Here is a 14,693-nt window from a genome sequence, read left to right on the forward strand (position 1 = left end):
AGATACGCACATTTAATAGGTGATGAACAGAGGCCAGTAAGACGGTCTGAAATATTAACAGTGCAGCGTAAGGGAGAGGAGGCTGTCGAGAGGGTGGCCCAGGGCCCGGCGGGGACTCCTCTCCTGGGGCTGCCGTCCCAGTTGCAGGCGGGTGGGCGGCCTGGGGGCGGGGGAGGCGGGAGCTCTGGCTGCCTCTCCTTCCTGCTTCTGCACAGGGTGGGGTGGGACTCAGCCAGCGGCACCCTGGGTTCCCCAAAGAGCTACGGAGAACAGGCGAGCAGGCCCAGGGCAAGCATGGCTGTCCCCTACCTTCAACCCCTGTCAGACCAGGAGGGATCAGGGGTCCAGACCGGTTTCTTCTGCATGGTATTAAATTCCGCTTCTTAGCCGGAAGCGGGGGCCAAGGCCGAGCGAGTCTTGGTTGGTCTACGTTGTTGGTCTAGGCTAAATGTAGAGCCCCAGGAAGCTTTCTCTGCTCCACTCACCTTGTGAGAAGGCGGGGGGAGAGCCCCGGTGCCCTCGGGTGCAGGGGTTCTGTTCTCTGCACAGGAGTTTGCATGTATGCTCTATACCTTTGAGGGGACGGGGACCTGAGTGTGCCTGTGCCCTCTCGAGCAGGACGGAGTGGATGTGCACAGACAGCCTTGGGCTGCCGTGGACGTGGCCCCGGGCCTGTGTGATGAACGGTCCCCTGCTGGGGGATCGGTGCTGGCCAGGAGACCGCGTGGTCGCTTGGGGTCTGGATCCAAGGGAAGCCTGGTGCCTGCTTTCTGCCCCCCACCTGCCAGCCCTGAGAAGCCTTAGGACTAGGGGTTAATGCACATTTCCACCTGGGGTGAAAGGAGTCTGGCTTTGGGGGTGCTCAAAGGGCGGTAGGGCCTGGCCTGCCAGGTGGAGTGCCCTGTGTGTGCTCACTGGCGAGTCGAGGCTCCCTGCACAGCTGAGTAGATCCGTTCCACCTCCAGGATACTACTACGACCTGGACGACTCCTACGACGAGAGTGATGAGGAGGAGGTTAGGGCCCACCTCCGCTGCGTGGCCGAGCAGCCGCCCCTCAAATTGGACACGTCCTCCGAGGTATCTGGGGCTCGTCGCTGCGGGCAGGCGCGGGGCTGGGCTTCTGGCACTCACCTCGGTGCCTGCCTCTGGGCTTTCCCACGCTCGTTGGGACGCCGTCAGGGCCCTCCTCCTCCCAGGCCCGGCGCGGAGTGGCCACAGCACAAGAGCTTCGAGGACCCCAGGAGGGGCCCCTGGGTCAGTGGAAGCACGCCACTGCCAGTGGTTTCAAACTCATTTGTTTTCTTTCCCAATCTAGAAGCTAGAGTTTTTGCAACTTTTTGGCTTGACCACCCAACAGCAGAAGGAGGAATTGCTGACCCAGAAGCGGAGGAAGCGGCGGCGGATGCTGAGAGAAAGAAGCCCGTCGCCCCCGACGGTTCAGAGCAAGCGGCAGACGCCTTCACCGAGACTGACGCTGTCCACCCGCTACAGCCCCGACGAGATGAACAGCAGCCCCAACTTCGAGGAGAAGAGGAAGTTCCTGACCATCTTCAACCTGACCCACATCAGCACTGAGAAGAGGAAAGGTGAGGCCTGGGTGGGGCGGGGCCTCGCCAGGAGGGCTGAGGGTCTCTGAGGAAGGAGGCGGGGCTGCGGGCTCCTGGCGGCGTCCTGGCGCTCTCGGGCTTCCTCTCGGCTCCCCTCTGCTCTCACAGACTTGCCTCACTGTCTCCGCTGTCACACTTCTCTCTCCGTCGGAAACTTGCACGGCCCCCTTCAAAGCCTGTTTGCTCTTGTCTCATCCCGGGTGGGATTGAAGACGCGCTGATGTTCTGTGCACAGCCCACCGTGAGCTTGCTGGCTGCTCTTGGCCCTCGCCAGGTCTCCCAGCACGTTCAGCCCGCCCTGCGTGTGGGGTGGACGTGCGCCTTCCCGAGCAAGGTGCTCAGGCTTCTTGGTAGCGGGTGTTTTCTCTTGGCGGCCGCTCTCGTGGCCGCTGGGCAGAGCCGACAGCCACTGAGTGGACAGTTTGGCCTGAGAGATGCTTCCAGATCGCTCTGGCCACCAAGGGCCATGTCGGGGCCGACTCTTGGGCTGGAGCCCATGGTGCGGTCTGAACACTTTCTGGGGCACCTGCTGCCTTGGTGTGCCGCTCACGCTCGCTCAGTGCCAAGATGGTGGCACAGGTGAAAACTAGGCCTTCCTGGGGTGCGCACCCCCACGTTCCCCTTGCTGGCACTCGCTCCCCTCTTTCCAGAAGGAAGAGGAAAGCAGAAGTGCTTCTTGGTCATCTAGTTACTTTCACTTATTTCGGTAGCGGGGGTGTAGCATTCAGTTACTGTGTTGAACCAGTGAGCTGGCGTTCTTGCTTTCTCTTGAAGGGGCAGTGACACGATTACCAGGGCAAATCCCTGGGAACGCGCATAGTTTTGTTTGTAAAGAGAATCTTTGTGCCTGGCTTAATTCCTGGAGGAAGCCGCCAGCGATGTGGCCACTTAAGTTTCAGTCCGCGAGAGGCCCCTGAACTGTGTCGGGAATCTGTGGCATCAGATGTCACCAGGTCGGTGTCCCTTTTCCCTAAACGGCAGCCGTCGTGGGATTCGCACTCGCGTGGCAGGCGGCGGGGAGGAGACTGTGTCAGGAAGCAGCCTGTGCTTCCCAGGGTTCTGTGGGGCTCTTCGGGGTTGCTTCCTGTGTCGGAGCCAACTTTTTTCTCTTTTAAATAAGAATCCGTTCCCAGAAGCTCGCAGGTACCAGTCATTCGCTGCACACACACAGCTGTTCTCGAACACACCTGAAATGTTATGTAGTAAAAGCTGAGAGGAATCTGGGCTCGCTGTAAAGTGCAGTTTCTTCCTCTAAACCTAGCCTGTCTCCGTGGCTTTGTGTTTCTCGTTCTAAAGGACTCGCGCCTGCCGGTCGCGGCCTGGGCTGGACTCCTGCTCTCCTTCCCTCCCAGGAGTGACACGATCCTCTTGTTAATCTCGGGCTGCTTTTCTCATAGACAAAGAGAGGCTTGTTGAGCTGCTCCAGGCCATGAAGCAGAGGGCGCTGTCAGCAGCGGTGGCAGACCCGCTCAGGAACTCTCCGAGGGACAGTCCTGCTGGGTCCCTGAGCGGTAAGGCCAGCCCCATCCGCCACCGCCCGGGACTGTCCCGGGGGCTGCCCAGGGTCAGAGGCCACCACCCCAGGTCGTCTTCCTCCTGGACACAGCGTGTGCTTCTTTCTCTCCATCTCTCTCTCAAGCTTCCTGCGCGTGGGAAGGATCTCCTCGGCCGCAGCGCGAGCCTTGGCAGTTGGGGCTCTGAGGGTTCAGGGGGAGGGTCCCGGCTGCGGCAGACTGTGCCCGGTGGTCGGCGTGGCTCTGGCCGCCGTCCGTCCGCCCAGCGGTGGCCCGGGTCTCAGCACCTGCTGCTTGGGCTCTGTGCTCCCGTCCATCCACCCTCCGCCCTCCGCCCGGCGTCTTTGTCTTGCTTTTTCTGCCTTGCAGGCCCCTCCAGTACCTGCTTTCACACCTTCTGTCTCTCTCTCTTGTGGCTCTGACTCCTGCACTGTCCTGCTGACGGAGCAGGAAATCTTGTTGGTCTGGCCCTGTTCTCAGCTCTTAACTGGATCTTTCCGGTCGGGTCGGGCTACGTAACTTCCTGCCTTTTGGATGACTGGAAGCGACTTGCTTCTTTCTTCAGATTCTTCTTCTGCCTCTCAGATGCCCTCTTGGGGCACCTCTCAAGGATGGCCTTGCTGCTAAACACACCCCGTCTCAGACCACACAGTGCACGCTGACCTTTAATTAAATGGCTCCGGAGTCCGGGTCCTTTGTCCTAGGTCTTCATTCAGTGTAAGCTCTAGACATCAGGGTTGGCCCGTTCACATTTGCAGGTCTTAACGTGTTCCTCACTTTCTGTCTCTAAAAGAACCAGCCACGCAGCAAGCCTCTCTGGATACGGAGAAGCCTGTGGGTATCACTGCTTCCTTGTCTGACACCCAGAAGGCCACGGAGCCTGGGAGACTGGAACAGCTCCGGCCCCAGGAGCGAGTCCCGGAGCCAGCCCCCGCCAGCGGCGAGAAAGCCAGGCCGAGCGAGACCCCTGGGGGCAGGAAGAGCCTGAGCATGCTCCACTACATCCGGGGCCCCGCGCCCAAGGACATCCCCGTGCCGCTGTCCCACGGCATCAACGGGAAGAGCAAGCCGTGGGAGCCCTTCGTGGCGGAAGAGTTCGCGCATCAGTTCCACGAGTCCGTCCTGCAGTCCACCCAGAAAGCCCTGCAGAAGCACAGAGGTAACGGGGCCGCCTGGCTTTGTTGAGGAGCGCCGCTCGGGGTGTGTGAGGCACCTGGCGGTAGAGGCGGGCTTTGCCTCTGCGGGTCCAGGGTGGGGCCTGAGAGCGCACCGCTTGGAGCGGGTGCCCGGGTGCTGCTGCTTCGTGGACCACACGTCAGGGAAGCTTAGCAAGAGAGGCCGTCTGAATTTAATAAGGCCCTTCGAGGAGGCTTTTCAGCAAAAACAGGATCCATGCCTTCTACAGCTGAATGATTTCCCAGCTTCCCCTACAGACTCACCTGGAAAGCTCCCTGTCCTTTGATAACTAGACCCAGCGAGCACTTTGTGTGACACACTGGTTGCTCCAGCCCCCTGTGTGAGCCCCCAGATTCATGCCCCTTGGACATTTTGGTGGGAATCACTGCAGGTCAGAGAACAGGGGTCAGTACATTTCATTCCCGTTGATTAGAAAAGAATCCTCAGTGATTAAATCACTACTGAGTGTAAAATAAATTTCTGTACACTCCAGTAGCCAGAAGAAAGTATAAAAGAAATTTTACTCCTGCAACCTAGAAGAGCTGACTATTAGACATACAGCTCTGACGTCAGTATCCTTCAGGTAAATTAATGCTGTCAGCAGAGATGAAATGATACTCAAAGCAAAGGGCAGTGGTTTTCGCAGTGACCTTTGAAAACAACCCTCCAAGGCAGGAGGAGCGCTTTATGGGAAGTTTGTTGTGAATTTACTTGAACCGTATTTTTCCAGAAGGAAACGTTTTGACTGTGTGACTAGATCAAACCCCTCTGTGCTCCCCCCTAAGACACACCCACAGAGGCTTTTCGGTGGCCTGAGGACACATTTTTCCTGCCTCATTTCAACCATTCCCTGATGTTACACCTGTTTTGTCCGGACTTTAAAGTCACCCAGCCCCTGACAGTTTGGGCCGTACCGGTCCACTGACTGCCCGAGGCTGCTGTCCACGCGGGGAGGACCTTTGCGCCTGTTAGACCAGCAGCAGCAGGGCCACAAGGCAGAGCGGACCTTGTCTACACAGGCCCCCGCCAGTTAGCAGCCTCCTGGTAGCCGGCAGGGCACGGAGTGTGTTCAGGGACTGGAGCGTCTGCATTTCCTGACGAGCGGGGGCAGATACTTACTGAGGGCCCACTGTAGACCAAGCTCAAACCCACAGTTTCACAGAACACGACTTCGGAAGCTCAGGGCCTAACACAGCTGAGCTCGTACCCGTGGTGCGATTAATTGAACCTAGGCCTGCTGCTGTCTTATTTATTTATGGCTGCGTTGGGTCTTTGTTGCTGTGCGCGGGCTTTCTCTAGTTGCGGCGAGTGGGGGCTACTCTTCGTTGCGGTGCGCGGGCTTCTCATTGCAGTGGCTTCTCTTGTTGCAGAGCATGGGCTCTAGGCGTGCGGGCTCAGTAGTTGTGGCTTGTGGGCTGTAGGGCGCAGGCTCAGTAGTTGTGGCGCACGGGCTTAGTTGCTCTGCCTGCTGCCGTCTTTACGGCTCTTTTCAGCCCTCCTGATGGTGCCGTCTTCGGTCTCCGAAGGGCACAGGCCTCACCATGCTTCGTCTTGTCCGCGGCGAGACCTCAGTCACGCTGACTCCGTCGCCTGCCCCCAGCACAGGTCCCCATGGGCCCTGTGATGAGCCGTCTTCTCTTCCCCAGGAAGCGCAGCTGTGCTGTGTGCAGAGCAGAACCACAGCATCGACACCTCTGTCCACTACAACATCCCCGAGCTGCGGTCCTCCAGCCGGCTGCCTCTGCCCCAGCGTGACGGGCAGCAGGAGCCCCCCGCCGGGAGGAAGGGCCCCCTGGCACAGGAGGTGGACCCGGACTCAGAGGAGGAGGAGGACGACGACGGAGAGGACGACGACGAGGACCCCCCGAAGCGCAAGTGGCACGGGATCGAGGCCATCTTTGAAGCTTACCAGGAACACGTAGAAGGTACGCAGGGGAGCGGGAGGCAGGCCCAGGCGAGGGGCCCGGGAAAGGCAGGGAAGGAAAGCTTAACAGGCCAGTCAGCACCAGATTTTGTCACTGGGCTGGGGACTAAGTCATGGCACTAGCTCTCAGGGTTCTCAGGGTCCCTGGGCCACAACTAGGCAGAAACACCGGAAGGTACGTCTCCGTCAGCCGTTTCACCTATTTCCAGAACCGTTCCTCGGGCTTCTGTGGGTGCCCAGGCTGGCTTACAGGGGCAGTTCCTCATGGACAAACGTGAGGCCATCCTCACTGGAGGAATTTAGGCACCAGGCGCCCGTCCCCACTCAGCATGACAGTGCAAACCTGGGCCTGCTCGCCCTCTGCTGTCTTCCATGCACTTGTAAACATTGTATCAGTCCTGACGCTTGTGGCTACGCACAAGGGTCCTGGAAAGTGCAAAGCTGCTTCATTTAGCCGAGCCCCACGTGGCCAGGCTGCTCAAGTGTGCAGCATCTGGGCGACGTGGTGGCGTCCCCCACGTGCTCTGTGGTCCTCCTGGACTAGAGCTTTGTACAGGAGGCGAACCCTTGTTGGCCACCAGCATGTCAAAACCCAGGCCAGTGCCAACCCCAAATTCTGTTTATTACCATATCATACAGGAGTCTTCATTTTTATCATGAATATCATGATCCTTTTAAATATTTTAAAACACGCCAAGTACAATCAAAAGGAATGCCAGTGTCAACTCCTACCTTTTATTTACTTTTTATTGACGTGTATAGTTGATTTACAGTGTTGTGTTATTCAGTTCTTTTCCATTATGGGTTTATCACAGAACATTGAATATAGTCCCTGTGCTATATACAGTAGGACCTTGTTGTTTACCCTTTTATGTATAGTATCAACTCCTACATTGTTTCCTTTTCTCCTTCAAATGAAACCCTCGTTTTGAATTTATTAAGTTCATATATATCCGGAAGGATATGTGTTAATAGCATTCCTTTTTATTTTAACACAGTGAAATGTATCCGTCTTTTCTGGGTTTATTTTTTGGTGCCTTGTTGGAATTCCTTCCCTACTCCAAGGACATGGTAACAAATGCATTTCCTTCTAAGTCTTCAAGTTCTGCTTTTCTTATGCGTAGAATTCATTTCTGTGGATGGAGTAAGGTAGAAGTGTAACCCTTCTTTCCCACCCAGACAACCAATTATCCTGGAGGTTTATGGGGTACCCTCTTCCCCATGGGGTGTGCTCCTGGCAGGCAGTGTACCCCCCACATGCCCAGGCCTGTCTCTGGGTGCTCTCCTGGCCTGTCCCTGTGTCACTGCCGTAGCTTTGCAGCTCCCCATTGTCTGGAGTAACTCACCCTGACTTCTGACAGCTCAGCTGTTCTTGGCCCTTGGCTTTCCCTGGTGAATTTTAGGATCGCCTTTTTTGTTCCACCCAAAAAAACTGTTAGGTTTTCAGGTACACTGAATTGATAGAGTTGGGGAAAATGGCCATCTTTGATGGTGATGTTATCCCACCTATGAATATGGCGTTACATCATTTTTGCTCCGTGAGCGGCTGACTTTCCTTTTATTAGATCTAACTGTAGGTATCAGTTGTCACTGGGGATGTTTTAGTGTTTGTCGTCCCTTATTCCTTCGATGATCATAGATGATCAGGCCTGCCAATAAAAAGTTTCATTCTTTCCTTTTGAATTTTGTATACATTTCCTTTTTCTTGTCATGCTGCATCGCCTAGGATCATTTGTAGACTGTTGAACAGGGACACCCGTGGGGCTCTTTTCTGTGAAACTTTACAAGCGCTCCAGTAAGTTGCTGCTGAGTTTTCTGGTGTGTGGTTGTTGAAAGTCAACTAACGTATTTTGTAGATTTACTGAGAAGACAACCTTGTTTTTCACCTCTTGATGTTTTCTGATGTTGCTTGTTTACTCCTTGCTGAATTTGATTTGGTAGTACTTCTAAGATTTTTAATTTATATTCTTAATTGGTATTAGATTGATTTTATTGTACTTTACCCTGCTATCATGATTGTTCTAGCTTCTATAAAATCAGTCAGGTAGCCTTCCCTGGCTTCCACTCTCTGAAACACTTCATGTAAAGGAGGGATTTCTTTTTTTCATGCCCAGGAGTGGGATTGCTGGATCTTACGGTAATTCTTTTTTTAGTTTTCTGAGGATCCTCCATACTCTTGTCCATCGTGGCTGCACCAGCTTATACAGGAGGGCTCCCTTTTCTCCACACCCTCTCCAGCATTTATTGTTTGTAGATTTTTTGATGATGGCCATTCTGACCAGCGTGAGGTGGTACCTCGTTGTAGTTTTGATTTGCATAATTAGTGATGTTGAGCATCTTCTCGTGTGCTTTTTGGCCATCTCTATGTCTTCTCTGGAGAAATGTCTGTTTAGATCTTCTGCCCTTTTTTTTTGATTGGGTCTTTTTTTTTGATGTTGAGCTGCAGGAGCTGTTGTTTGTATATTTTGGAGACCAATCCCTTGTGGCTCTGATTATTGCAAATATATTCTCCCGTCCCGTGCGTTGTCTTGTCATTTTGTTTATAGTTTCCACTGCTGTGTAAAACCTTTAAGTTTTAAATTCAGTCCCATTTGTTTTTTATCTTCATTACTCTAGGAGGTGGATCGAAAAAGATCTTGCTGTAGTTTATGTCAGAGTTCTGTTTTCCTCTAAGAGTGTTATGGTATCTGGTCTTACATTTAAGTCTTTAATCCATTTTGAGTTTATTTTTTGTGTCAGGGAGTGTTCTAAATTTCATTCTTTTACATGTAGCTGTCCACTTCTTATTGAAGAGACTGTTAAAGCAGGGATTTGTTCTTGATGGTTTGAAGTCACTCTCCTGTTAAAACCAGGCTTTTTACAGGAGTAAAAATCAGTATCTTTTGGAAAGGCAGAGATTTTACTTTAAAACTATAAATTTTTAACAGCTTAAAAGTTTTCATATCTAACCCTTATCTTTTTATCTTTCTTTTTGAAAAATGCATTTTAAGGCTATACATTTTCTTTAATTACTTCCTAACCTGTATCCCTTAAAATTGCCTTTCAATGCTAGATCCTTGGTTCTCATTCCGCTGGGTTGGATTTACTTTAGTGATACTTAATGTACTTACCAGCATGATGGAAGGGCTGGGAGCAGTGTGGTCCAAAGGAGAGGACTTTGCTGGCAGCTCTAGAGAGAGGGGAACACTCGCCAGGCCTGTGGCCCCTGCATACAGGAAATGTGTCAGCATCACTTGTCTTTTCAGAGCAAAATCTAGAGCGGCAGGTGTTACAGACGCAGTGCAGGCGGCTGGAGGCCCAGCACTACAGCCTCAGTCTCACGGCCGAGCAGCTCTCCCACAGCATGGCGGTGAGTCCCAGGGCACCACACGTGGGGGAAAGGAATGAAAATCGGCTCCTGGGGGGTTTTCTTAAACACATAATGCTTATTTTTGTTCAGCCTTTCGAGTCTGGGTTCAAGAGCACCCATACAGACAAGTTTTGAAGGGAAATTGTGCCCTTGAGAGATGAAAACAGTCTCAGCCTAAGGAGGGAAGCGTCATTCATTTGCAGACTATTGATCCTGGAAGGGTGACGATGCTGTGTATATATATTGCCTGTGTCAAGTCTCCCCCTCCTGTGATTTGCTCAGGAAGATGGAGGGAGGAAAGCTCTTGAAGTGCTAGTCGGACTCCCCCCGCAGCCAGGCTCAGCCCTGCTGCGGCTGTGCTTCCTCCTGTCCACGGGATGGGGGCTTGTCTCAGATCGGGTCTCTTGGCCAGTCCTGAAGCAGGAGGACATAAGTTTTATAGCGGCAGGACTAATTTTTCAAATCTCAGCGTTGAAGCTGAGACGGCAGGAGACCCTGTTCCTATGAGCGAGCGCAGGTACTGTAAGAATCCGAAACCTCGGGGACAGTCAGAGCTGGTTCTGAGTGCAGAAGGTCGGCCTCCAGCACATTCGTGCATTCCACACATACGTTTCCTTAGCATTCCACACACACGTTTCCTTACCGCGTGAAATGAGTGCTTTACGTGAATTTCTCTCTCTCTCTCTCTCTCTCTCTCTCTCTCCAGGAGTTGAGGAGCCAGAAACAGAAGATTGTTTCAGAAAGGGAGCGACTCCAGGCAGAACTGGATCACTTACGGAAGTGCCTTGCGTTGCCTGCAATGCATTGGCCTAGAGGTTACTTTAAGGGATATCCTAGGTGACGGTTTCCCTTGCACTAGGCCGAACCTATAGTATAGAAATATTATCTATTTTATTACCTTGAATATTTAATATTTTTCACTGGGAGGTTTGAAGCTTAAAGAAATGAGAATGTGCCACATGCATGAAGCAAAGGATTCCAGGCTCCAGAAGAACGAACGAACTCGCCTTGACTTCAATGCAATTGAATCGCCTTTGTAATTCAGCGAGCAACCCCTGTAGAACACCCAGTTTTTTCTTTTTAAAGGCAGTTTTATTCTTTCCCCACGTCATGATTTTTTAATCTGAAGATGAAAGGCTCCATTACCAACACTAAAATCCAATCGTTTCTAGCCCCTGGGTGTGTAGGACTGGACCGGACCGTCGGTGTTCTGTCTTGGTTGCCATGTGACTAGGCCTCGAGAACCCAGGTGGTTCTGGCTGCAGGGGGTGGTGGCCGGTCTCAGTCCTCCCCGGGACTGAGACCTACCTTCAGTGGAAGGGAGGTGGGGTGCATTTTTAAGTAAAGGGCTTATTTCAGTTACTTTTTCTGCAAAATTTTCTTCAAAGCAACAGGTCCTAGGAGCACAGAAAGCAACAGTGCTGAAGCCTTACCCAAAGGCTTTTCCCCAGAAAAGCTCTTACCTTACCTAAAGATAAAAAGCGAATCAACAGACTGAAGGTACCTTTCTATTACTTCACGGGGGAATGTACAGAGCTCTGTGTACACACTTATGCACACCCACCAGATTGTTACTGCGGCAGGTAGGGGTGTTTTCATACAAACGTAAACTTTTGAGAGGAAAGTCAAAGGTGCTTCAGCCTTGTACTGTGTATATATATTAAAAAAACAAAGTTTTGTATGTTTTTATTACTTTAATTATTGTTATAAAAAAGCCTGCCATTTTTAATATGTGGTTTGGAGGGATTTTTGTTGTTTGTTTTCTTGTTTGGGGGTTTTGTTTGTTTTTGTTTTGTTTTTCTGGGCAAAAAAAAAAAAATCCTTGCTTTTTAGTGTTTGTACTGCTGCTGGTCAGGACGTTAAGATATTGAAGTGTTTTTAAAAAAATTAAAGAAGAAGAAAAGTAAAGAGCTTACCACTGGCGCCTATGCGATCACTTCATTTTTGAGTTGCACCAGAGTGATGATGTAGAAAGCCATGGTTACGCCTCACTTCCTCTTGCGCCCCGCTCCTGCTCCGGACAGCAGCCAGTTCACCACAGCCCATGCTACGAAGCGAGGAGGGGCGGGCTCCAGTGGGAGCCAGGTGGACGCTGTGTGTGCACCTTCACGCACGCAGGCACACATGGGCTTCGTTAAGAGCCTTTGAGGAAGGGAGCGGCTGCTGGGACAGGATGCTGAGGTGTCTTACGGCAGTCTGCGCAGGTGCAAAGTAGAAACTGTATAGGGTTTATTTATTTAGATGCAAAGCTTCGTACCAGCCTGAAAGTAGGGTGAACAATGTCTGCGCAGAACTTCTCTTCTTGGACTGACTTACTGTGCCAACCACAGGAGCGGCTAGGAACGGGGATGAGGCAGGTTCAGGCGTGAAATCTAGATCAAGAAGGCATCTCTTGCCCAAGTGGGCCTGAACCAGAGGCCAAAGCAGCCAGTGGTGGTTGGTCTGCCCGGGGGAGGGGGGAGGGGGAGGGGGGAGGGGGAGGGGACCCGAGCATCGCGCGCCCCGTGCCGGGGAAGGGCTGGCTGACCTTCAGGAAGTGGCCACGCCCTCGGCCCCAGACCTCAGCTGCGCGGAACAGCTTGCTGGCAGATGGCGTTGTGTCACTTTATCTGTTCCCACACAGTTTGCTCTGTATATCTGCCAAGAATCTTCCAGTTATTAGCAAACTCAGACGAAAAGTGCCGCCAGTGTTAGCAGCAGTCAGCAAGTGCTTTTCTCTCTACAGAAACGACTTGACGAGAACTAAGGGCTCTTCCGGGGCCTCCTCCCCTGCAAAGACACAGAGCGCCATGTGCCACAGGTGGCGACAGGTGTTTAGAGGGAGCCCCACTGCCAACGATCAGGGCAAAACGTCACTGAATTTCTCTACCTAAAATCTGCTTGCTGGCTCTGAAGGCCTAAGGGTTACTACATCTTAACGCTTCCCCCCAGTCCTCCTAACTGCATAGTAGAAAATGTCTGGATGCCTTTGCTCCTCGGCTCTGGTAGGGGTCCTGGCCAAAAAGCAAAGGGATGAGTAGATCTGATAACGTGCACAGCCCCATCCTGTTACCACCTGAGGAGAGCGCCTGTGTCTGCGGCTGTTTTGCTTTTGGGGAGGAGGACGCGGCACACAGGTTAAAGGGACGCCTGCCCAGGGGTCCAGCTGTGTCACTGAGCTAGAACTGCCTGCCTCCCCCCTGCCCCGCCTCTGAGCTGCTCCATCACTCTGCTTCCCCATACTCCCACTGACCTGTGAGGGTCTCTGGATATTCTAAGGCTCAAGAAGTAATAAGACAATCAGAATATAAATGCAAACCCGTAAGGCAACATGAATAAACTAAGAAAAAGGAAACAAAGTGTCTTTTGAAAACAAAAGATTGGGTACTATGTCTCTGCACCACTGAGACATAGTACCCAATCTTGGGGGTTTTTTTGTTCCATTTAGTAATTAGTTTTATAATCTGAAAACACTTATTCTGAAAGAGCATGGTAGCATCAGAGCCTCTTTTCAGTTTGGGCTTAAAAACTGACAGAGAAATATGGAATCCCTGAAGCTTTCTGTTCAGCTGTTTCACACTGAGTTTGAAAGACAAAGTTCAGAAGTGCACCACATTTGCTCTAGAACTGATCATGCAACTTCTGTGTCAGTACTTTTGTGAACAGTCCTGCACGACCTGTGTCTTCCCACGGCACCTGGGAGAGACGGCTGCCGTCTACCCTCTAAAGGGGGTTTCGCTAAACCTGTGCAGGATGGGATCCCTTCCAAAAGTGAGTCGTGTGGTTCTGCATTTAATCAGATCATTAGCAACAACCCAGAGCTTTCCACCAAACTTGGCGCGCCACACGTAGAAACAAGCCAAACTGATGTGAAATATCGTAATCTTAATCCATTATCTCAGATAAGTGACCAAGATAGGCTCTTCAACAGTGTAGTCTATATTCTAAAGGAAACAAAACACTTAATTGGCATTAACATGCTCATAGATTATACACCCTCAGGGAAACTCAAAGAATATTAAAAGGAGCCGACACCTTCAGCAAAGCAGCGACGCATTAAAGTATTCTAACAGGAAGTCTTAAGTTTGTGCGTGGGATGGTGTTCCGTCAAGCAGCTCACAATGCTGTCACATCCCCAACGTTAGATCGCATACCCCCCTTCCCTCTGGGCCACGGCTTAAAGTGTAGCAAGTTCCAGGGACCTGCCACCAGATGGAGATGGTCAGCACCGCGATGCTGCTCATCGTACAGCGTGGATTAGCCACTTCGCAGCAGCCCTGTCCTCTTCCAAGTAACCACACTATCAACTTTACTACTTGCAGTAGCCTGTCCCCAACCTTCTGATCCAGCGCTTAACCTTAACTCCTTAACTCTACCTTGACCCGAGGAAGACCATGCTAATCAATCAGTCGTGTTACTCTGTATGTACCTATGCTTAACTGCTAGAACAGTCAACCAGTACATGGAAGGAGGAGGAACAGTGCCTCGGTCACTCTGGGGGGCAGTTTAGATGCTGTGAAATTAAACCTGTTCTAAGTGTACTTGTTTGAATTAACTGTATTGTAATATTATTTGTTGAATGTAGTAATTAGGTATTTATGAATATATTGCTGTAATTTCTGACAACATCCAAAAAATAAAATCTTCCTAAATCATCTTAAGAGAAAAATCTTTTCTATGTTGTAATAAGGCCAAAAAATAAAAATAAGAGCTCAACAATTAAACAGCTTTAAGGTAAAGTGTGAAGACACATTCGACTGTGCCTCGGCCAGGTTTTAAGAGAAGGGGATTCGGGGTGAAATCTGAGATACACAGGACTCCTAAACCGCCACAGTAACATGTGGTTCCATTCTAGAACATTCCCCAGATTAACTCTGAAGGATTCTGCATAAGAGAGAGATGAAAAGACAAGTCCTGTCATCTCTTAAGTGATGGAGACCAGGTCTTCTGGGTCCTCATCCCTCCATGTGCGGCCCTTCGGTGCTTAAACCATAGCTGCTTGAGCAACCTGAAGTAAGTTTGTATTTTAAACACTGAAGGGTAAAAACACCAGCAGATATTCTTTAGGCCCAGTTGCTCACGCACACGTACCCTTCATAACCCTCGAGATGGCACGTGACTGCTTTTGACTGACGGCGCTAGC

At 51.5% G+C, this 14,693-nt stretch overlaps 1 protein-coding gene across 7 annotated transcripts in view; it reads left to right on the plus strand.

The window, feature by feature from the left end:
• Positions 1-14,195, plus strand: part of GSE1 (Gse1 coiled-coil protein) — a 418,849-nt gene extending 404,654 nt beyond the window's left edge. For all 7 annotated transcript variants that reach the window (XM_082677994.1, XM_082677995.1, XM_082677996.1 and 4 more), the window contains 7 exons: positions 966-1,078; positions 1,317-1,587; positions 3,006-3,119; positions 3,916-4,281; positions 5,945-6,223; positions 9,468-9,571; positions 10,278-14,195. In XM_082677994.1, coding sequence (XP_082534120.1) covers positions 966-1,078; positions 1,317-1,587; positions 3,006-3,119; positions 3,916-4,281; positions 5,945-6,223; positions 9,468-9,571; positions 10,278-10,412 — 1,382 coding nt within the window. In that variant the 3' untranslated portion in view covers positions 10,413-14,195. The remainder of the gene's footprint in view (positions 1-965; positions 1,079-1,316; positions 1,588-3,005; positions 3,120-3,915; positions 4,282-5,944; positions 6,224-9,467; positions 9,572-10,277) is intronic.
• Positions 14,196-14,693: the final 498 nt, after the last annotated feature.

The sequence above is a fragment of the Grampus griseus genome (genome assembly GCF_964374135.1).
Source record: "Grampus griseus genome assembly, chromosome: 19".
Taxonomy (NCBI): Eukaryota; Metazoa; Chordata; class Mammalia; order Artiodactyla; family Delphinidae; genus Grampus; species Grampus griseus.